The sequence below is a fragment of the Euwallacea similis genome, unplaced genomic scaffold (genome assembly GCF_039881205.1).
Source record: "Euwallacea similis isolate ESF13 unplaced genomic scaffold, ESF131.1 scaffold_55, whole genome shotgun sequence".
Classification (NCBI taxonomy): domain Eukaryota; kingdom Metazoa; phylum Arthropoda; class Insecta; order Coleoptera; family Curculionidae; genus Euwallacea; species Euwallacea similis.
Genome location: NW_027098680.1, coordinates 273,674 through 299,196, shown reverse-complemented (window position 1 = coordinate 299,196; position 25,523 = coordinate 273,674). Strand labels below are relative to the sequence as shown.

General features: G+C 35.5%; 1 protein-coding gene across 1 annotated transcript; it reads right to left on the bottom strand.

The window, feature by feature from the left end:
* Positions 1-3,546: 3,546 nt before the first annotated feature.
* LOC136418992 (uncharacterized) lies at positions 3,547-8,775 on the bottom strand. Its single transcript, XM_066405192.1, has 2 exons — positions 5,854-8,775; positions 3,547-5,730 (listed from the first exon to the last, which is right to left on the bottom strand). The coding sequence occupies exons 1-2, from the start codon at positions 8,773-8,775 to the stop codon at positions 3,547-3,549; spliced, it is 5,106 nt and encodes a 1,701-aa protein (XP_066261289.1).
* Positions 8,776-25,523: the final 16,748 nt, after the last annotated feature.

Genomic DNA, 25,523 nt, shown 5'->3' with positions numbered 1-25,523 from the left:
ATAGACTATGTATTGAACGGGCAAAAAAAATTTAATTGCCAATAAATAGATTAAATCTTACATACTAATATTTAATAAAGTCATAAACAACAAATATACAGGGTGTCCCAGATAAGGATGAACAGCATGGGGATCTCGGAAACGGTAATAGATACAAAATGGTTTAAATTGGGAAAAAGTTAGGCAATTTAAAGCAAATTAATAATCTGTTTTTATATCGACGAAATTCCGAATGGTTACGAAGATATCCGGAAAAAAACGAATTTGGCGGTTTTCGTTTTTTGCAAATAACTCTTATACGGTTATAGTTAGAGGAATAAAAGTTTTACATTATTAAAGCACTTTTTTGAGAACTGTTTAGCAGTGTTGCCAGTTTTCTTGTTACATCCTTACTTTCAGAGAAAAATGAGTAAACTTTTGATTTTCATATGGGCGTGATATCAATTATTTATATTTTCAAAATCATCATAAAATTCCCTTTTCAGCCATGCATTACATTTAATATTTTTCTCAGAAACTCTATGAGTTATAGCCATTAAAGCATTTTTTGATAAGTAGGCCATGATTTTGACTTATAGTAATGGTGCACATTAAATAAATGAATGCTGTGGAAACGTCAACATTATTTAAAAGTTGTAAAACCTTAAATTTGTTTGACGTGTGCATAATAATGTCTCAAAATTGCTTTTCTAATGAAGAGAAATTTGACATGTTGTCGTGTTACATATTTTGTCACAGAAATTGTGTAGATGCTGAAGATATGTATTTTAATCAGTTCCCGGAAAGAAAGCAACCCGGAAAATCCATATTTAGAAGACTGATGTCTAATTTGAAAGAATATGGTTCGTTTAAACAACCTGTAAATGCTCGCAAAAAGAAGTTGACCGAAAATATACAAAATGCTGTTTTACAATCTGTTATAGAAACTCCCGAAACATCATGTAGGTATATTGAAATGCGTACTGGTGTTGCTAAGTCAACGGCCCATCGTGTTTTAAGAAAGAACAATTTTCGTCCTTATAAATTTAAAGTTTGCCATGCTCTTGTACAAGGTGATGAAGTGAGGCGTAGAAGTTTTTGCGAGTGGTATACAAGAAAATGTGAAGATGATATAAATTTTCCTTCTAAAATAATTTGGACAGATGAAAGCATGATAACCAACAATGGAATTTTTAACCGACACAATACTTATTATTGGTCACAACAGAATCCACGATTAAAAAAATCATCAAGACACCAACATCGCTTTGGGTTTAATATGTGGTGTGGAATATTTGGAAATAGAATTATCGGACCAGTTTTCTATTACAACTCTCTCACTTCAGACCGGTATCTCAACATATTGCAACATGATTTTGAAAATGCATTTGATAATTTACGATTAGGGGAAATTCGTGACTGTTGGTTCCAGCAAGATGGGGCTCCAGCACATAATGCGAGGGTCGTAAGGGAATATCTCACTAAGCAGTTTCCAAGAAGATCTATTGGAACTCACAATGACATTTTGTGGCCAGCGCGATCTCCGGACATAACACCATTGGATTTTTTCCTCTGGGGTTACATAAAAAACAAAGTATACACTCAAAATTTTGAAAACGAAGAAGAATTACAAATATGTGTAAGAGAAGCATTCAATACAATTACCCCAGAAATGTTAAACAGAGTTTTAGATTCGACTGTGAAAAGAGCATACCTATGCCTGGAAAATAATGGTGGTTTATTTGAACATTTGTTATAATTTGAGATTTTGATTCGATCCAAGTTTAGCCGCATTGTTGTTATTAAATACATAATTTGAAACAATTATTTTTTTAATTTTAGGGTGATACCAGTAATATATTTATACTTTTAAATAATGTTGACGTTTCCACAGCATTCATTTATTTAATGTGCACCATTACTATAAGTCAAAATCATGGCCTACTTATCAAAAAATGCTTTAATGGCTATAACTCATAGAGTTTCTGAGAAAAATATTAAATGTAATGCATGGCTGAAAAGGGAATTTTATGACGATTTTGAAAATATAAATAATTGATATCACGCCCATATGAAAATCAAAAGTTTACTCATTTTTCTCCGAAAGTAAGGATGTAACAAGAAAACTGGCAACACTGCTAAACAGTTCTCAAAAAAGTGCTTTAATAATGTAAAACTTTTATTCCTCTAACTATAACCGTATAAGAGTTATTTGCAAAAAACGAAAACCGCCAAATTCGTTTTTTTCCGGATATCTTCGTAACCATTCGGAATTTCGTCGATATAAAAACAGATTATTAATTTGCTTTAAATTGCCCAACTTTTTCCCAATTTAAACCATTTTGTATCTATTACCGTTTCCAAGATCCCCATGCTGTTCATCCTTATCTGGGACACCCGTATACAACTATAGAAATAATAACAAACCTGTTTAAATAACATTTTTATCAAATCACAAAAATATTCGGACGCCGGTTTAAACATAACAAAAAAAGGTAATGATTGCAATCCTTCTAAAAATTGATATTTCGTATGCCCTCCTTTTTGGTTCCGAACACTTTGCAATTGGCGTGGTATGGAAGAAATTAATTTTTTTATAAATCGTGTATCAATTTTAAGCCATTCTTTAGTTAATACTCTTTTTAATGTTTCTTTATTTGTAATCGGATGTTGTCAAATTTGAACGTCTAATTGATGCCACACGTTCTTAATAGGGTTGAGATCCGGGGATTGCGAGGGTGTTTTTATCACATTTAGATAATTATACAACAACCATTCTTTCACTATTCGAGCACTGCGCTTAGGATCATTGTCTTGATCAAATTTAAAGCGATCCAATAATTCCATTTTGTCAGCACTTTTTTTTTAAGATTTTGCTTTAACAAGTTGAAATGATATATCTTATCTATTATTACCTTAATAAAAACCAATTCGCCCCCGCTTTGCGAAGATATACCCTCCCAAACCATTACAGAACCTCCTCCGTGTTTAATTGTGGGACATAAATTGTTGTTATTTAGCTCAGTATTTGCTTTTCTCCAGACCATTTGCCTACCGTCCGATCCAAAAATATTGAATTTAGATTCATCGCAAAAAATAACGTCATTCCAGAAGTCCTTATTCTTAGAAATGTGTTCAGTAGCAAATTCAAATCGAACTTTTTGATTTCAATATCCCGGCAATTTAATATACCACAGGCCACAGTCCATCGAATTATACAACGTAATTTTCTGCACCCTTATTATTTTCAAAAAGTTCAAGAACTATTACCGCAAGATTTAGAGACGAGACTGATTTTTTGTAATTTCATTCTACACCAGAACATTCATTTTCACAAGATCATTCTTGTTAAATACCTGGGGTATTTTAGAATTAAAACAACATAGCTGGCTTCAGTACCAGCCACAACTTCTCGGTTCAAAAGCTCAAAGTATATTGATTTACATAAACGTATTTCAACGGGAATAATAAAAATAACAATAATAATAAAAAAAAATAAAAATACTAAACATGCCGCCCGCCTTGAAAGCGCAGACTTTTAACATCTATGGATACAAAATAAATTGATTAGTTTACTGGCAACGGACAAATTTTTGAAAAGCAACGCTTTATGATCCCAGATTGAGTCTTTATATACGCTACACGCGCTACCCTGTCTTTTCCGCGGAACACTTCTACGATTTTTCCTAATTTCCACCTCATAGGGGGTGCATTGTCGTCCTTCACTAACACTAGCGAACCCTCGGTCAAACTGTCATAATTCTGCCTCCACTTGATTCGCTGTTGAAGTTCTGCAACATACTCCTTGCTCCATCTGCTCCAAATATGCTGTCTTAACTGCTGCAGATGCTGATACAACGACAGCCGATTGGTAGGCAAACTCCTTAGGTCTGCACTTAACCAAGAGCTTAGCTGACGTCCGATGAGAAGATGCCCCGGGGTTAGCGGAGTGAGATCCTCGGGATCAGAGGACAATGGAGAAAGGGGACGTGAATTCATTATTGCCTCTACCTCTGATAACAGGGTATAAAAATGTTCGAATGTTAATGGGGTACTACTAACCACTCGTTTTAAATGGAATTTCATACTTTTAACACCTGCCTCCCAAAGCCCACCAAAATGGGGTGATTGAGGTGGAATAAAATGCCATTCTATCCCTTCATTGCATAATTTTGAGGTCAGTTCGTCATTGTGTTGTATAATAAACTGTCCCAGATCCTTTAATTCTGAGTGCGCCGCCACGAAATTTGTACCATTGTCGGAGTATACTACAGAGGGTTTACCCCTTCGCGCAACAAATCTACGTAGCGATAGTATAAAGGATTCTTTACTGAGATCAGTAACCAATTCCAAATGAACCGCCTTTGTTAGAAAACAAATAAAGAGACTAATATATGACTTCGAAAGTTTGGCACCACGACCAGACCGACTTTTTAGCAAAAATGGACCTGCATAATCCACCCCTATAACATCAAACGGTTGGTTAGGGGTTACCCGTTGTTCGGGTAAATCACCCATAATAGGCCTTAGCATTTTGGGATTGTATCTAAAGCATCTTAAGCATTTGTGCACGATTTGTTTGGCTAAGGACCGACCTGCCAATGGCCAATATGATTCCCGTATGGAGGCCAATAAATGCTGTGGACCACAGTGGTATAACTTCATGTGCTCATAAGTAAATATTAAATTAGAGAGATGATGTCGTCTAGGTAGGATTAACGGATGTTTCTTTTCGAAACTAAATTTTGCATTCGTTAATCTGCCACCCACCCTTAACAGTCCAAATTCATCAATAAAGGGTTTCAGACTAATAATTTTTGATGAAGACTTTATTTTGTTCCCCTTTATACTCTCGAACTCCTCATAAAAGGAATCTTCTTGTACTTGCTTTATCAACATTTTAAAAGCATGTTCAATTTCACCTTTTGATAATGGACCATACCTTCGCTTACCTGAACCCTTGCGACAATTGTGTGCGAATCTGTGTAATAATGCGAGTATCCGCTTTAACTTCAATAGATTAGAAAATCTTTCGACGACGTAATTACCTCCTCCTTGTAATGTGCTATTTGCACAGTAGGTTCTAGCCTTACGCAAATCAGGCAATTCATCGCTTTTTCCAGAAGTTTTTGGCCATTCAGTTTCGGGCAAACATAAAAATCGTGGACCATTCCACCACACATCTACGTTCTTGATCTCAGAACACCTTAATCCTCGCGATAAATAATCCGCTGGATTAAGTTGACTTGGAACATGCCTCCAAGTATCGCTACTGGTAGTTTCTTGAATTTCGGCAACTCTGTTACCTACAAAGGTTTTTAGTTTATTTGGGGCCGTTTTTATCCAGCCTAATACAATCGTCGAATCCGTCCAGAAACATATTTTTTCCAACTTTAATCTCAGCGACTGGGAAATCTTTTTTGCAAGTCTCGATGCTACCAAGGCTCCGCAAAGTTCTAGCCGTGGCAAAGTCACCGTTTGCAGAGGTGCAACCTTAGCCTTTGATGCTAAAAGACATACATTCGTTTCGCCAATTTCGTTTAAAGACCTGAGATAAATGCAGGCCCCATATGCCTTTTCAGAACTGTCCGAAAAACAATGCATCTCAATTGATTTTGCATTTTCACCAATTGCATGACGACTTATCTTAAGTTCATTTAGAAACCTCAACTCCGCAGCGAAGGTAGTCCATGCCATAGCGATATCACGGGGAACTGGATCATCCCATGATAGCTTTTCTAACCAGAGACCCTGGAGAAGGATCTTAATAATAATTACGCATGGACTTATAAGGCCTAACGGGTCAAAAATTTTGGAGCTTTCGGATAATATTAATCGTTTTGTGATTTTTTCACAATGAATTAGGTCCTTTACCTTGTACATTAGTATGTCGTGAATAGGGCTCCAAATCAGACCAAGCGTTTTCTTTACATCGTTTTCCCCGAATTCGACAATTTTTGTCAACGAATCATCATTAGGGATTCCGTCTAAAATACTGCCATCATTGGTACAAAACTTGCGCAATACGAAACAACCTTGTTTAAGAGTCTTAAATACTAAATTGCATATTCGTCTTGCCTCTGCTACAGTATTGGCTCCCGTGAGGAGATCATCTACGTAAAAGTCGTTTTTTATTACTTCGGCTATGTCCGGATAGGTGTTTTGGATTTCAAGAGCAAGCTGGAAAAAGCACCGAATAGCTAGGAAAGACGCTGAGGTGGTACCATATGTTAATGTTTTTAATTGATAGCAATGCAGTGGCTCTTCAGGGCTAAATCGCCATAGAATGCGTTGCAGTGACCTTTCATCTGGATGGACCCACACGGACCTATACATTTTTGTGCAATCGGCAGATACAACGCACCTATGTTGTCTAAATCGAATAAGGATTGAAAATAGGTCTTGTTGAATGGTAGGCCCAGCCATCTGAATATTGTTCAAGGAAAACCCTGTGCAGCTTGGAAGTGATGCATCAAATACTACACGTAGATTGGTAGTAATCGCATCAGCACGATACACCCCATGATGGCACATAAAATAATGGTCTGATAATGATTCATCCAGGCTGGTGTCTTTAGTCATATGTCCTAATTTTATATATTCTTTAATAAAATCATGATATAATTTTTTATATTGCTCATTTGAACACATCTTTCGTTCAAGATTTAGAAATCTTCTTTTTGCCTGCTCAAAAGAACTACCTAATTTTGAAACTTCCAATTTTAGGGGTAATCTAACTACGAACGAGCCATCTTCACACCGCGTCGTATTTTTTTTGAAGTGCTCTTCGCATGCCAACTCTTCTTCTGACAACCCCCTTTTGACTTCATTAATATTTTCTATTTCCCAAAATCTTTTTAAACCTTCATGAATTTGCTGCTCAAAACTAGTCTCGGTGCTACTAAAATTGCAATTTACAACTTCTGTTTTATTTTCCTTGCCTACAGGACCAGTTACAATCCAGCCAAGCCTTGTATTTTTTAGGATCGGTAATTTATTCCCTAAATAACACTTTTCTTCACACAACACTTCCCAAAATAAGTCCGAGCCTATGAGCATGTCAATTTCTTGAGGCTTAAAAAATTCAGGATCGGCTAACTTACAGTTGATGGGAATCTTTAGATGGTTAATGTTTATCGGCGCCGCGGGCAATGGCCCTGTTATTTTTGGAATAACAAAACACGACACCTTTATGGAAAATTCATTCGATTTTGAGAATATTTGCGTGTTACATTTATAGTTTATTGTCGAAAATGAATTATTTATTCCATTGAGAGATACCCTAAATTTTTCCTTGAACAATTGCAGTTTGTCGCAGGCTCTCTCAGTAATAAAACTCGACTGAGAACCACTGTCTAAAATCACACGAATAGTATGCTTATTGTTAAACCGATCCAAAATATAAACGTGCGCTGTCGATAGTAAAACCTCACTTATGTCACAATTAGCCGAATTATTAACCAATTCTCTGCTATTTACTACCAATGAGGACGCACCCAATGAGGACGCACCCAATGAGGACGCACCTTCAGTGCCAATATTTGATTCTTGGCCTTTATCGCAAAGGTTTCGTATATTATTTTTGTCAACATGTAGTAGCGTATTATGCTTCTTGTGACATTGTTTACACGTTGGCTTTCGACAATTCTTATTAAAATGACCAGGTCTTAAACAATTTAAACATAACTTTAAAGACATGATTCTCTGGCCCCGTTTTTCAACAGGCGTTTTTAAAAAAGAGGGACATGATTGTATGTAGTGATCACCTTCGCAACATGCACACTTTGGCAATTTAACGTTCGTTGCTTCGAATTTTTTTTCGTCATCATCTATCGCAGTTAAACTTCTAAATTTTCCAGCTTGCTGCCTTTCCGTACGACTTGGTTCCATATTTTCGAGAAATTCCGCTTTGTCACTCAAGAATAATTTGAAATCTTCTAATGAAGGATATACTTTTGACTTTGATTTGAATGATTCCCATTCCCTAGTCGTGCCTTTATCTAATTTTGTACTTAACAGGTACACCATTGGTACATCCCAAGATGCTGTAGGCAAGCCCATCTTGTTTAATGCGCGCATATTTTTAGTTACACTAGTTAACATCATACGCATATCTTTGGCGGACTCTTTACTAAGGGCTTCTACATTAAAGACGTTTTTAATGTGATTGTGAGTCAGCAACTTATCTTTATTGTAGCGTTTTCCTACTAATTCCCATGCAGTAGTATAATTGTCCGAAGGAAATTCTACACTTGATACTATCTGGAGGGGCTCATTGCACACAGAGGCTCTTAAATAATGAAAACGCTGAATATCTGATAATGCTTCATTCTTGTGAATCAGAGATTCAAAAGTGTCCCTGAATTCAAGCCAATTTTGCAAAGATCCGTCAAATATAGGTAAATTTATATCTGGAAGCTTTACAGCCTTCGCAGTGTTTAAATTAACGGACTTCTGCGAGCTTTTCGAGGAGCCTTTACCGTCCTCATTATCGGTTTTGATTTCATCCAAGTACTTCTTTGCTAAAGAAATCACGGAGTAGTACCTATTTTCAAAGTCTGCCCTTTCTTCGTATTCCTTTTCTAACTCAGCTGATTCACATGCTGACTCAATATTGTCTTGGATTTCGGTAAACTTTTGCAACAAACTGACCTCAATATTATTAATGCGAGTTTCTAATTCTATGATTAATTGCTGCGATATATTTGCATTATCATGAAAGTTCTGGTCAATATACTTTGAAAAATAGGTTAAACTAGACTTTACAGAACCTCTTTGCCTTTTAAATCCGTCCATTTTATGATTAGCAATATGCCACCGGTTACTTATATACCTTTATAAATGAAAAACTATGATTATTAATCGCAATGAGGCAATAATGAAATACGCAATGAGGGAAAAAATGTTTGGAGAACAAATGTAAAAAGGAAGAGAATTACTCACTCAGGAACTTCACCCTTTGCCTTCTACTTCTGATTTCTGTGCTGCAAGGCCGATGGTGGACCACATAAACTGGACACTTGGGTATTTTATTTGCAACCCGTACTTCACACTTCTGTCCGCCGTGCACTTATAAACTTCTTCCAAACTTATTTCATTATTTTTCTAGTAACCAAATTTTTTGAATCCGGCTCGAAGGACCATGTTAAATACCTGGGGTATTTTAGAATTAAAACAACATAGCTGGCTTCAGTACCAGCCACAACTTCTCGGTTCAAAAGCTCAAAGTATATTGATTTACATAAACGTATTTCAACGGGAATAATAAAAATAACAATAATAATAAAAAAAAAATAAAAATACTAAACAATTCTCTTCACGGATGAAGCTTGCTTTACACGAAGAGGGATTCTGAATCTGCACAACAGTCGTGAATATTCAGAAGAAAATCTACATACTACCATAACCCACCATTTCCAAAGAGAACTTAAAATAAATATATGGGCAGGTATTGTAGGACAGTATTTGATTGGTCCGGTTATTTTACCAAATCGATTGAACGGTGAAGCCTATTTGCTTTTCTTGCAAAATACTCTGCCTGAGCTACTAGAAGATTTGCCTTTACAACTGCGTCATGAAATGTGGTTTACGCATAATGGGGCGCCTCCACATTTCAGTAGGGACGTTCGAGAATTTTTAAATCAACAGTTTCCAAATCGATGGATAGGTCGTGGAAATGATTGCCATCAACACTGGCCATCGCAATCACCAGATTTAAATAAATGGGAACTTTTCCTATGGGGGGCTTTAAAAGAATTTGTATATTCAACGCCGGTTGAAACTGAAGAAGGTTTGTGGAACCGCATCAATAATAAATGTACCATTATAAAGAATGACATACAGTTATTAAACAGGGTGTATTTTAACTTTCGACGAAGGATGCATTTGTGTGAAAGAGAAAATGGTAGCCACTTTGAACAATATCTTAGTGTTTATTTTATTTTAGTAATAATTTGTTTCAAATATCGTTAAATTTTGAATAAATTTTATTTAATATTTATTAATAATGAGACCTCGTGTTAGTTATCGTTTGCAAAATCTTTCTAAATAAGAATATTGACGAGCTATGATTAAGTTTATAGTATACTATTATAAAAGTACTGTTTTTGTTCGATTTAATTAGTTTTGACACCAAATTGGAGCACGGCCTTTTAGTTTTTGAGGAATATAATTTTGTTGTGTTCGATTTAATTAGTTTTTACACCAAATCACAAAACATTTTTTTTCTCAGTAACGAATGACTTCTCGAAAAATGTACAAGAGTACAAAAAGATATGAAATTAAATTTACTATCATACTGATAAACTTTAGTTGTTAATTTGGTTACGGTTAAAAAGATTCATATAATTTTAAGGGTGACCAACCCCCAAACCACTCCTTATCGAGCTTTCAGCCACTTCAAATTTTTAACAAATAAAGACGTCAATAAAATAAAAATATTTTCCAAATATGGTTATTCTAGGTTAAGCCTTTCCTGAAATACAGAATTTTTTCAATTTTTTTTATTCATCTTCTGAAGCCGATATCTCAGCAACCACAGACCCCAGAAAAAAACTTCATATAAAAAATCGACATGTTTTGAGGTCCTCTACACGCACCTGTTCAGTGTTGGTTGCGTTGCGAATCACCCTGTATATTGTATTGAATAATTTTTCCTCAAAATGGTGCCAGTATAGAACACTACTTGTGTTTGGAACCCAGTCAGGCTTTTTTACAAATTTAATTCAAAATTCCCTTCTATTTGCATCCTTGGGGAAACTAAAAATAATTTTCTATGTGAACTTTCATAAAGAACACTATGAAGAGTTTGTTCACGAATGCGTTTTAACACGTTGAACATGGGTGTAATGGCAAAAAATATACAGTATATCAAAGTGAAACTCGTACACCTTAAAATTTTCTAAAAATGTCCTTCTTTTTTGGTCATTAAGGGTTATTTATACTTTTCTGTATATATTTCGGGAAGAGTAGTTAAGGAAGAACACGTTATTGAAAGAAAAAATGCTTAAGAATATATTTTATGAGAAAAACTTAAATATCTTTATTTCTTGCTAGTCAAACGCAAATTCGTACATCAATATAAATCAACAGAAAAAATTACAACAAACTGAAATTAGTATTTGGTAGACAGTCCCTTATTAGTAATTACATCTCGTAAACGGCGTGGCATAGATTCAACTAACTTTTGGCAATATTCAGGCGTAATTTTCGTCCACTCTTCCTGAAGAGCCAATTTTAATTGATTAATGTTGGAAATTTGATGATTCCAAATTGCAACCTTTAACTGGTACCATAAATGTTCGATCACATTGAGATCTGGACTTTGTGGAAGTGTTTCCATAACTTTGGAGCAATTATACAATAACCAGGTTTTAACTTTAATAGCCTTATGCTTCGGATCATTGTCTCGGTAAAAAATAAAACGATCCTTCAGGCCTAGTTTCTCAGCACTTTCCACCGTGTTTAACAGTTAATCGCAAATTCTTAGATTTTAGTGCTTCGTTGGGCTTTCTCCACACTCTAGTTATTCCATCAGAGCCAAAAATGTTGAATTTGCTCTCGTCCGCGAATATGACCTTGCTCCAAAATGAAATGTCTTCGTTTTTGTGCTCTTCAGCAAATTGAAAACGCTTGATTTTGTTTGCCTTGCTTATGTATGGCTTTTTCCGTGCGACTCTTCCATAAAAATTATTTTTATGCAATAAATTTCGTATTGTTTGAGGATTAACTTTCTTCTTTAATTCGATCTCTATCAATTTGGTTAATTTTGGAGCAGACAACTTTGGATATTCTGCAACTTTGCGTAGAATCCAACGTTCGTCATACATATTTAAAATGTGTTTTGATTTCTTCACTTTGTTTTTTATCCGATGATCCTGATTATAACGTTTGATTATGCTTTGTACTGTAGTATAAGGTCTATTAATAATTTTTCCGATTTCTCGGTAGGATTTTCCAAGTTTGTGATGGTGAATCGCTAACGTTCTTTCGGTTACACTTGTTTGGCCCCTTTGACGTCCCATTATTATAAATATGTTGATTATTACCCTTAAAACTTCGTCAAAACTTCACTGAATTGTAATACACTAAATTTGAACCTGCGCAATCGAATCAAGAAATATTTATGAGCTAGGAATTCTGGGTGTACGAGTTTCAGTTTGACTATCAAAATATTATAAAAACTATTATTTTGCCAATAAATACTTTTTGCAAGAATTTGTGATAAGAATCCATTCAGTCTTGACCATTCTTCCCGAAATATACATAGAGAAATATAAATAAACCTTTAATGGCCAAAAAAGAAGGACATATTAGAAAATTTTAAGGTGTACGAGTTTCACTTTGATATACTGTATACTACGGATGGGAACTTTTTCTCCATTAACTTATTCAGATAAACCATAATTTATAAACATTATACGTTCTTATTGCAAAATATTATTTGTTTTGTAATGTTTCAATGTTTTTTTTCGTGGCACGACATTGGTGTCTCGCCGTTTTTAAATAGTAAATTAGAACATATAGACGGTGAGGCATTGATGTGATACCAAATTTTCCAGTCAAGACTTGTTAGGTTTTGTTATTCGCGTCAACGCCTTTATGCGAGTTATAATGTCGGTTCATCAAAACACGTAAAAAAAACACAACTTTATTCAGAACTAACATATATGAGATTTCGGACAAGAATTAGCAAGCTAATCGTGCAGCGAGGATAACTGAACAAACAAGTCCCCCGCTTCCTACAATAACTTCTTATTTATAGTCTACTATGACACAATAATACTTTGTGTTGACTTTGCACGCAAGTTAAAATCCTTATAGTTGCAATGTCAGTTGCGCTTTATACGTGCTAAAGTAAAGTAATCATGAGCAAACACGGGTGATGAAAAGGATCAAAAGCGCTTAAAGCAAATGTGGAATTCTTTGATGTCTGATGAAAATAATAATGTTGCTGAGTTCGGCGATGTTTATTTGTCCGATGCGTATGAACCTTCTTTAGGCGAACAGGAGGTTAGTGAAGAAGAAGTTATAGTGAATTGTGCTAAATTATCAAATACAGTTTTGAATGGCGCAAATGAAACAGGTCCTTCCAGCAAGAAAGACAAGTGACCCTGAAATTTGTGCTACAAATACGGTAATTATAAATGTTTATAATAAACTAAAATTCACTCAAACTTTATCGGTTTTTAAAATTTTTTATTGATCAGTTTTCAATTTTTTCGACTGTTTCTTTACAGGTTGGAGATACAATAGAAGTTGTTATTGCACATTATGCTGCCACGGACGATAGCTCAGTCTTAATAAGTGTTTCTCAATAACTATGGTGCTCTCAGTAAAACAGCAAATTGAAATTTTAATGTTGTTGGGTTGCAGAGATAAAATACGGAGTTAAAAAGAGGTTTGTGTGTTATTTAATGGAAAATATCCTGATAATCCTATTGTGCAATCAACTGTCAGTAGAATTGTAATGGAACTCGCGAAACAAAACTCGGGAATACTTTGGTAGATTTTTATTCCACTCGCTATGACACACATAACCCTTAATCGTTTACAAAACTAAAGATCTTGGGATTAAACTGACATTTCAATAGAGAGAGCCAAGAGTTAATGAGGGAAGGAACAAAATTCCGGGAGCGTCGAGTTATATTATTATAATGGTTATGGTCAAAATGATTATGGTCCTTTTACAAGCTTCGGGGTATCTTAAGTACCAAATCTGGGGATCAGTACCCATAAGCGTACTTCGGTTTTAGACAATTAACAAGACAATCCACAAATGATAACTTTCTAAATCCTTAACCCGTAACGTCAAGATAATGGTAAGAAAAGATGATTTATGGGGGTGATGCAGCTGTAGTGAGATTTTAACAAAATGTGGATATTTTAGACTTTTATCTTGACGAGGAAAAGGAGTGAAAGTTTTTATGAAGGGTAACCCTTATTGGAAGATAATGGGTTCCCAACATATGGCCATCTTGGACATACCACTAAGGTAGTGAAAATTCATAAGCGTAGTCTAAGGGTACATTACAAAAGTACTACTGGATATATATTTAAATTATTTGAAACCAATGTAATTTGTTGGAATATAAAAAGGCAAAATTCACTAGCAGCATCATTTACTGAGGCCGAATGCATGGCACTATTTGAAACCGTGAGAGAGCTCTTTGGCTAAAATCCTTTGCAATTTCTATTAAGTTAGATATTACAGAACCAATTATAATTTATAAGGACAATCTTAGTTGTATAAGTATAGCAAATAATCCAACAAGTCACAAAAGGTCTAAACATATAGATATTAAGTATCACTTTACTAGAGAACAAGTTGAAAGGAAGATAATAAAATTAATATATATTTCCACAGACAATCAAGTAACAGATTTGTTGACAAAACCGTTGCCATCACCTAAATTCATAGAACTAAGGGACTCCATGGGTGTTGAACAAATAGTCTAAGTGTCGATTATTTGAAGTTTTTTTTATGTTTTGCTGATATTTTTCTATTAATATAGTTATCCTTATAGTTAAAAGATATTGACGATCGCGAATGTAGTAAAGAACTGTTTTTATTTTATCATGACAACTACTTAAATAAACTAATTTGACAAAAAGTAACTATTCACAAATACTCTAAAAAATAATAATAATTGGTGGTTTACCAGACCTATCCATGACAACAACCAGATTATAATATACCTATAAATAAACTAATTATTAACAATTAAAAGGGAACAAGTAAGGAAGTAAATCAGGTACTCACAATCAACACCTGACTTAAATTACGTGCACCACATAGTTATATAGTTGATACTGGCTATTTAAAGTCAATTAAATGATCTTATTAGGTTTTTCTGGGTTTCCCTAATCCTTAGCAACAAATGTCGGATAATTTTTGTATTCTTCCCAAATTTATGCGATCCGTAAATTAGTGTGTCTTAAGTTTATCGGGACATAAATTTTGAGGGGGAGTGTTGGATAATGCTTTCTTTCATAAGGCAAAATTTATGAAAGTATCACTTCCATCAGACACATAAATTATTTTTCGATAGATATGTTTGGTCTAGTTTCTCCAGGATTATATAGGGTGTTAGTGAAATAACTTTCATAAATTTAATCAGTGATTAAGAACATCATTTTGAACAAAAAAGTTCCTTACAACAGGGGTCATAAATACAACCATTTCCCTGAAAAATCAAAAAAACATTTTCTGAGAATTGGCAACGTCGCCTCGTATTTATTTCATTTTCACACCTACCTAAGTAGCCGCATAAAGTGGGTTTGCTTTTTTACACGTTTTTTTTGGGTCTGATAGATTTTACAGTACATAATTAATAAAATGCACTAAATTCATGGAATTTAAAAATTGTACAATTCTTATTTTACTATTTTGAAAAGCCATTTACCTTGAAATTATTGTTATCATCTTGTTGGATTTCTGATACAAGTGTTCCCGTCCAAAATTCAATAGTCTTTATGTTCTCAAATTTATTGTCTGTAAGAGTCAAGTTTGTTCTATTTATGACTCCTTTTCTTAAAACAGAAGAAAGAAGAAAGTAGAGTTTTTGGGTCTTTTTGTTTCTTGAAGTTAATATTTCACCCATGTAAAGACCAGATGACCAGGACAATAAATCAAGAGAATGGTTGCAGTGTTTGACCTTTTTAATATAGATGAGTGGTAAAAGTGGGAGCTTTTAGTAGTTAGTTCGTTACAGATCTTTTGACCGTTAACACGTGCCTTCTGACTGTAATAAAGGAATTAGAGTTCTAACAGAAGTGATCTGTCATAGATTCTTTTATTTCTATACCCCATAATCTAATACATCTTTAATTAGCTTAACATGACACATTACACATTTTACACCACTCACATCACATTAAAAAACACAAATTTATGATTGTTTTTGGTACCTCAAACGTTCTAAATGTTCACCATTTGAGTCCATGCATGCTCTATTCCGGGTACTTCTTGTTGAACTCTTTTGAACAAGATTTAAAATTTGTTTTTTGGCTTCAGAATCAACTTCTCTCTGTCGACGTCGTATCCTTGATATAAAGAAACAACACTCCCTGTATCCAGAAGATTTTGAGAAACTCGCAGAAATATTTGTCGAGCTAGAAGTTTTCTTTCTGGATAAGGATTACCATAAATGCGTCTAACTTCTTCAGAATTTTGTAACTCCTCTACATAGATCAAAAGCATGTCATGATACTCGCATATAAAATACATTGTCACTTAGGTACTATTAATAAGTCGAAATAAAATCACTTAAAGCTCGCCCAAATTAACTTTGCGGATAATCTGTTACGTGTACCGACAGAAGATGTATTCAACGAGACCGAAATCACACTAAAATATTAAAAGTATGGAAGGACATACAGTCCATGACAAATTTGAAAAATAAGGGTGGTTTTTGTCTTGTCCCTTCTTGATGGTCACTAATGAGCTCCACATGTCCATGGCGCCAGGCATCTTTGCCCAGGATCATATGTCACATAAAATGGGATAAAGTGCAGATGTTACATAACTCATGTACTATTAAGATACTAAGTCAATCTGTTTACTGCGCATTCCAATGCCTTATCACTTCACCCGCAACGTGGGTGAGCGATCCTTATAAGGGCCATAAAAAACAACCATAACGAAAATAAACTTCTCTTCCTCGCTAACGCTCAGTGCGGCGTTGCCACTTACGTTTTTTTTACCGCTTAAGTTATTAATTAAGTTTTCAATTGCTTTTAGCAATGTTATTGTTGAATAATTTTAAGTTTTTTTGTTACACGTCAAACAACCAAAATGTGTTAAGTAGATTTCTCCACATTTTATTCAAATTTTAAACGTTATCATAGCTTTTCGGTTACCAACTTTGACATTTTTTTTTGAAAAAACTATTTGGTTTTCGACCCCTGTTGTAAGGAAGTTTTTTGTTCAAAATGATGTTCTTAATCACTGGTTAAATTTACGAAAGTTATTTTACTAACACCCTGTATATAAACACACAGGTTCAATGTATAGGTGTCTGGAGCGATGCTTGATAAATTTATTCTTTTTCTATGTCTTGATATAGTAAGACACTCTTTTAAAATCTATCAGACCGCGCATATCAGAAAATAGAAAATCATTAGTAATTAGTGTGTTTTCTTTTTATCCTCATAACCCAATACGTATAATTAAAGTAAAAACTACAGTTTAAAGCCACACTAAGAACTTAATAATGATGTTTTTATTCTGAGCAGAGGTGTGCTTTTATATGATATTAAAAGCATGTTCAGCGCTATATGGTCAGCGATTCCTTTGGTTATGGGCTATTTCTCCTTCACCCTCATTTTTTTCAACGTTCTCGTTGACCATTTTTTGGAACCTAGTTAGAGGGATGAACTTAAGATGCTTGTATTTTTTCCACTGATGAAATAGGAAACTTAGCACACTTACAATGATAATGCTACTTATGGTTATTAAAAGTAGTGCGTATTGTTGGGAAACATGTTTATTAAGTCTTCGGAATTTACAGGGTTTAAGAGGTAATCCTGAATGGAAACTAGATTCTACGAATGTTTGTGTTGAATATTTATTGAAAATTTGTTATTTGTGCGTATCGAATTTCAGGGAGTTTTGTCGTTACATTATGCATAGTCAGTGAATATTTATGTTGATTAATAATGACATCGCATTGACTTTGAACAATAGAACATTTTTCCACCTGTACCTTGGCGAATTTAAAGCAATTTTCATAAATTACATGTGATGTTTTAATACAAATTAATAAGACCTTTTTTATGTGTCAAAGTACGTACCTGATAATTATTGTGTACAGAAGCGTAAGGACAATCGTTCAAAGAGCAGTATCAACGTGCGGATCTGAATATACCCATTTAGTACTAATCTCCTTACACTGTTTGTACAACAATTTATTACAATAATATTTACTAGGACTAATTATAATTCGTGATTCGTTATAGGAAATCGGGTATACTAATTTTAAGTCAAAAACATTATATTCAAATATAGGTATCTTAATTACAAGAATGACCATTTCGTTTGCTTCTCACCGAATGTACATTTGTCAAGGTTGATAGATAGCCCAAATTCTTGCAGACGAGCGAAGACAGATTTGAGGTGTTCCTGGAGTTGTGCCTCGTCCGTTGATGCGATAAAAATGTCATCGATGTACGGAAAACGGAAGTCTAGGTTTCCAAGTACCTCGTGCATGAATCTTTGAAAGGACTGGGCTGCATTCCTCAGACCAAATTGCATTCTAGTAAATTCAAATAGGCCGAATGGGGTTATGATGGCCATCTTGGGAATTGACTCTTCTGAGACAGGAATTTGATGATAGGCGCAAACCAAGGTAAACCTAAGGTAGTAAAAATGGTTTTTCCATCTAAAAAGTGAGAGAAATCGTGGAGATTCCGCACTGGGTACCTGTCTGGCACCGTGGCTGCATTTAGACGACGGTAATCACCCACAGCTCTTCAGTTACCCGGATCCTCCTTCCTGACCAAGTGCAAGGGGCTGACCCAGGGGCTTTTAGAAGAGCAGCAAATACCCATATCGCAGAGGTGTTGAAACTACTGTTTGGCTATTTTAAGCTTATCAGGGGCTAAACGTCTTGCCCTAGCTGAAATGAGGGGGCCGTTCGTCTGAATTACGTGCGTCGAGCAATGTTTAATGTTGCTCGGGGTAGGAGAAAATGTAGTGTTTTTTGGGTATTGTTTTAGGATGTCGTTGTATTTGCAAGATAAAGGAATGTTGCAGATTGAGTGGACGCTAAAAAATTTAGTTGGTTCCCATTCTATTCAGGTTGGTGGTGCCGTCAGTGATTCTGCTATGACCCAAATCAACCAATATATTGAAACGTTGTAGGAAATCGACTCCTATAACCGCGTGATTGGTTTTAGCTATAATGAAATCCCATGTGAATTTTCTTCGCAAACCCAGGCTTACAGACAACCGCTTAGTACCAAAAGTAGGTGTTTGTGTGTTGTTGGCTGCATATAAAACGCGTGATGTTTCAATATTTTGATCCCTGATTGTTTTAGGTACAAGTGAGACATCGGAACCAGAATTGATAAGAAAGTTTATGCCTGTTACGTTATCCCTGATCACTACTGTGCGATTAAGCTTACGATGGCCGGGGGTGGTTGTGTCTGGCTGCTATGGCGATATGGTGGTCCCACGTTTCTGATCGCCGAAGATGATGTGGGAGCTAGTTTTCCTGCTGGTAGCTGCAGGGTTTAGCGCATCGCCTAGCCTTGTTCCTAAATCTCTGATGATACCAGCACATTCCAAGATCCGCCGATGACGATCTGGATTCAGTCCTCTGCGTCCTGGACTTGCTCCTGCTTCTCCTTATCGGCTTCAGTCGTTCCATTGACTGCTCTATTCTACTGAATCTTTCGATCAATTGGAGGGTTTGTGCTTCCTTGACGAAGGCTTGGACGCTATAGGCTTGAGGCTGCACGATCTCATGGATTCTGTCCGCGAGGTTCGCCATCTTGTCCAGGGGCTTGCTGCTTCCGGCCAGGATGGGCTGTATGGACGTGGGTAGGTGTTGCATCCACAGGGTCTTTCAGATCTCTGGGGGTACTGCTGCTCTTCCTAGACTCCTCATCTCATTCAATAAATGAGCTGGTTTCTTGTGGCCCAATTCCACCTGCAATAGGAGCTTCCTGAGTTTTTTTTCGTCTGACTCAGCAAATAGGGAGATGAGTCTATGCTTGATTCCCTCATATTTGCCGTTGGAAGGTGGGTTGTCCATGAAGTACGAGACCTGATCCAAGATTTCTGAGTCTATCGTGGCGACCACATGGTGATGCTTCGTCAGATCTACTGTTATATGCGCCAGGGCAAACTGTGTCTCGAGGATCTTGAATCAGGTTTTTGGGTTCGTTTTCCAAAACGGAGGGGCCCGTATGGAAAGCTTGTCTACCTGCGACGTTATGCTGCTCTCCTTCTCCGGGTCCGGTGCTTTAGATGGTTGGGACGTCGCCATGACTTTTTGCAGTTCAACTGATTCGAGTGCTTCTCCAGGGGGGTGTTCTTTCAAAGGGATCACCAATTGTCCCGTGGTCACAGGATAGGATCGCTAGGCGTTTTCGTTAGTTGTCTACGCCAACGTGAATTTCCAAACGGAATTCGTAAAACGGAAACTTTTTGAATGGTTTATTGCAACACTTAGAATAAACTTATATCTACTGTGTATAGAGTATTATTGTTATCAGTTGTTGGAGTACATGTAGAGGAGACAGAGCCCAAAAGAGAAAAGAGGAAATTGTTGGTGTGATCAACGGTTTTATAGAGTTTTGGTCGAACAATCCGGAATGTATTGCCGGAAATCGTTACGGAAAATGTTTTCCCGCCGTTGTTTGAATTCTCTACAGAACCGAGATGTTGCTCTGGTTCGCAGTGCACTGTCACTGTCATTAATAGATGGGTGACAATACACCGCGCTGCTGGCTCCGCTACACAATATTCCGAAGTCTTCCCGGTGTGGTGTATCACTCGAGAGATTGCCCGCTTCGAAAACCTGCACTGGCAAGTGACACTGTCAGGAAAGTGTCAATTGCCGGGTGACAGTAACGGACGAACAGAAAGAGAAGTTGGCCTTTAAAAGGGAAAACAACCGTTAAAAAATCTTTCCTTCTGCTCTGAGCTCTCTCGAGGTAAAGTACCACAACATTACCCTTAGTATTAGTGATAACAAGCTGTGATAACTAACGCAAATAAAGTGGTTTAGTAGGAAAAGCGCATATTCAATCTACTGGATCAGTTTCTCTGTCGGGTTGAATACTGATCCTTTCTGCATTTCCACCGGGAACTATAAAACAAATCGAATCCGTTTACTTCAGGTGCACGCTACACTGTTACCGACATCGACACATTGGTAAACACACAAACATAACCCCGACACTGCTTTCTGCTATCAACAAAGTGAATTTTTTGTTGAGTTAAACCCAACATGGGAAAAGGTACTAATACTTAATTGTAAAAAAAGAAAAAAAACTGTTTTTTTTTTTTATTTTCAGGTAAAATAGATATGTGTGTGGAAGATTGGATTCATTTCCAAGAACATCGTCTACATAAAATGTCGCTAATAAAAGTCAGAGTGGAAATCGAGGAGCAGCAATTTTATGCTCGCTTAAAAATACTAAAAGATCACGTTGTCATATTCCCAGATGACGACGAGATTGATCCTATTATTTTTGAACAACGCCACATCCATGGGTTAATAGAAGTGGAAAACAGGGGCATCAAAATTAATCGACGTTTTCAGAAGCCCCCAAAATTAAACTCTTTTTGAGGACTCCAGCGGAGAGAGATGTTCTTGTGGAAAGGTTTAAAAGCTTCATAAGGTATGTAATATTCTAACCAGTTTTTAATTTTTAATGTGCAATTCAACTCCATGTGAGGACTCAAGTGACTGGCAAATTTGATTGCTATAACTGATTGCTCATTGTATTTCCAAATTGAATTTCCAGCTATCATCTACAAAGTAGCCGACCAGTTTGAAATCAAAATCGGTTGGGGTATTATGAGTGGGGTAACATTTTTGTCACACTTGGCTTGGATTGCTTTTTGTTGGGTTTCTTTTTTGTATTTATCCATCAATATGTCATATTGATGATCAAATATCATGGGCTTATTGCCAAAAGTGACCAAGTTAAATAGTAATTCTTAGGAAATTGCATTTTAATATTAAAGCTCTTTGTAAAATCAAGAAATTTTGACAAGTATATGAATTTTGAAATATAAATGTATGAGATATTGTATTTTTTAATAAACTTATTAAAATGTAAGTTTTTGAAAAAATATGATTTGGGCATTTTATAACGTAAGATAAAATAATTCAAAATTAAGTTGGTCATGAATAAAAAACCAAAATAAAAATAATAACATTACATTTTATTTTTATGATAAAATTTTCTAAATCACTTATTGGTTCGGGTATGCTCACAGTTTTTTTTCTTATCCACTGGGATAGATTTATACCAGGCACGATATTTCAGTGGGATAATGTTGTTTAAGCATAGCTTAAGCAAACTATTTTCTTTTCAGGGATTGCTAAAAGTGACATACAATATCAAAATATCTGGGAATTTCAGCCACTCTTCCTTTGCCAAAAACCCTTAAGACACGAAATTTAGGGTCGCTGTAATTATACTAGAAAAGAATACAACTGGGTTTCGTCTTTTCATATCTCATTACTTTTACCTTTGGACACGAAACTTGATTTTCTAAATCGTCTTTATTACGATTTTTCAAAAAGACTGACGCCAAATACAATCAAACTTCAATAAGTCGAACTTTGATAACTCGAATCAAATTCACTGGATTTAGCACTAAAGTTATAAATAATGTATAATTTTTACTCAATAACTCGAACTTCTATTACTCGAATATCTTGATAAGTCAAACGTAATATTTGGCGCCGGCTTCTATAAATCGAATTTTCCAGGGGAATTCCCTAATTGCCTGTCTTTTAGCCGTTCCCATCGATTCCTTCCTACGCGCTTCAGTTAAGTTAATGAGCTGAACTTGCATGCATGTTAACGTTCTTTGTTACAAAATAGTAAATATTTTCTTGTTTTATAGTATTGGCAAACTTTTATTTCCATTAAACTTTTATTACTTTTATTAAAATGTCAACAAAACGCCTTTTAAAAACTTTATCTATTGATGAGAAATTTAGATTCATAAAAGAGGTGGAAAGTGGCTCACGAAAGAAAGATGTAGCTACCAAGTATGAGGTTCCGGCAAGTACAGTGTCTACCATTTTAAAAAATAAGCAAGCAATTATTACCGCGTTCAAAAGTGGTGTAAGTGGCAGTTCCAAGAGACTTAAAAAACCTACGTACGAGGATGTGGACAAAGCAGTTTCAGAATGGTTTAAATCAGCAAGAAAGCAGAACTTACCTATATCCGGGGGGTTAATTAAAGAAAAAGCTTTGGAATTTAGTCGAAAATTAGGATAACCCAATTTCAAGGCAAGCACGAGGTGGTTGGATAATTGGAAACGAAGGTATTTTGCATCCATTCATATAAATTACATAGTGCTTAAAAATTTGTTTTTCCTTTTTTAAGGTGTGACATTTGTCATAAGAAGGCTTGTAGAGAGAGCAATGATGTGAGTGACGAGGACTGTACGAAATGGAAACGTGATGTTTTGCCACATTTATTGGAAGGTTATCAACCACGAGATGCATTTAACGCGGATAAGACTGGCTTATTTTTTAATGTTTCCCAAATAACACCCTAACTTTTAAAAATCAAAAGTGTCATGAAGGAAAACACAGTAAACAGAGAGTTACATTGATGATTGCCACAAACATGGATGGATCAGAAAAATTGAAATTGCTCTTGATAGGAAAAAGTAATCAACCTCGCTCTTTTCGAGGTGTAAAATGGTTACCTGTCGAGTATAAAACAAACTCAAAGGCGTGGATGACAAGCAATTTTTGAAGAGTGGTTGTTAAATTTGTACAACCAATTTGAAAACATGAAAAGAAAAATCATTTTTTTATCGATAACTGTCCAGCCCATCCTAAAGACATTCAATAAAGGTTAAAATTTATCAAATTTGTTTTTTTCCGCCTAATATGACATCAAAATTGCAACCCCTTGATCAAGGTATCATACAAAATGTGAAGTGTCATTATCGACGCAGAATTTCGAGAAAAACAATCAAATGTTTAGAAGAGAACAAAACAATTAACATAACATTAATGAACTGCGTTAATGAGGTGAACAGTGCTTGGAATACCGATGTTAGGCCCGAGACCATTTCAAATTGTTTCAAGAAAGCGAGATTTGGTCAGTACTCCGAGTGGGAAAATGAAGATGAAATTCCTTTGATTTTCATTAGTGAACGATTGAAAGAAAGAGAAAGAAGAGAAGAAGAAATTCAGTTGCAAATGGAATATGAAGCTTGAGAAAATCTTAAAGCTAAAGAAGGTGTTACCTTTAATGATTATATCAACGTCGACGATGATATTGTTACTTCGAAGTTTCCCACAGATGAAGACATTATCGAGTTCTGCAGATCCGAATCTGAACCCCCTGACAATAAAGATGACAGCGACAGTGATGTACAGAATACTTTAGAAGATAATCTGCCGCAACCACCCTCAAACACGTTGGTTGCAAATTCGATAAGTGTTTTGCGCTCGTTTTTAAAAACTAACGAACATACAACAGACTCGTTGTATAACGATTTGAATAACATTGAAGCTTTCTTTGAAAATCAAATTAAAAAACCTTCTCGTCAGTCACAAATAACTGAATTTTTAGATTAACATAAAAACTACCACACTATCACTGGAATAAAACATACGAACATAAATTATATTTTACTTGATAAGTCGAAGTCTCGATAACTCGAATTTTGTTTGTGGCAAGACGTAATTTGTGTTATCGAAGTTCGACTGTATTTTAAATCCAAAAGTCACAGAATCGTAACTCCTCGACGTATTATGAGTCGCTTGTCTTATTTTTCACCCTTCTTGAGCGCGCCGGCTTAAATACATTGAGGAATTCATTCGTTCTTTAGATTTCACAATTTTTTTTTGCTTTTTCTATGGCACTATGCATAGAGTCCACTTCCATGTAGAAATGGCCTTTCTCTAAAACATTGTGTTGTATAACCTTGATATTGGTATGTCGTATGACATACAACGGTAATGCAGCAATGAACTGATTATGATTTTGTTTACTACACGCATCAGAGAATAAACTAATCTCTTTTATAACTTGTGGAATTGTTTTAATCCATCTTAACAATGCAGTTCCAATTTCTGCACTACCTCTTTGCGTGGACCGTTTATTTTGGTTCACGCAAAACAGAATACATTATTGGGAAATGCCGCTTCATAAATTGTGAAGTTATTTGCACATAATTTTAACAAGTAATACATTTGAGATATTCCAGTGGCAGGTATCTGAAGTATACTTTGTAAGTCAAAAGTAGCGCTAAAGAAGGTACTATCTTCAGTAGGTCGAATTTTGTCTAAATTTTTTGCATTGATTGCCTCATTTTTTCGTCGTAGATGTTCATTATAGATCTCTTCTAGAATTGTCTTGTTTTCATGTTGCGCACAGATTTCGCACTAGCCTTTTTTGGGGTGGAAAAATGTCATGTTGTAGTTGTTGCAAAATGTTCTCCGCTATGTTATTTCCGACACAAAATGTTCTTCGTTCTCTTCTCTGCACCACTGTACATAGAGGTCACACATTTTGCTAATGGACAAACTCGGATCTAGGTATAACTTTTTACTACTTTTCCGACAATAACGTGATTCCACAGTCAGAAAGCTTTCAATGTGGATCTTTACATTTTTTATTAGATCATCAGGTGTTTTATTTTTGGCAATTCTTTTACCCCTTCTGTCGGGCAATTCAAAAACGCCTGTTTCGTTTACCCCTCGTAATGCGTGATCAACGGGTCCGTGGCTGATATATAGTCTTTAAAAGAAAAACTTTTGCAGACTTGGACAGATTCATTGTTTTTCTTGAAATGCTACTTGTGGTTGGACTCTTTCCTAACACCTCC

Coding starts and splice junctions, on each gene's coding strand:
- LOC136418992 (XM_066405192.1), bottom strand. CDS start 8,775: ATGGACGGATTTAAAAGGCAAAGAGGTTCTGTAAAGTCTAGTTTAACC. Junction 5,731..5,853: donor ACGACATACTAATGTACAAG/GTAAAGGACCTA, acceptor ATCCTTCTCCAG/GGTCTCTGGTTAGAAAAGCT.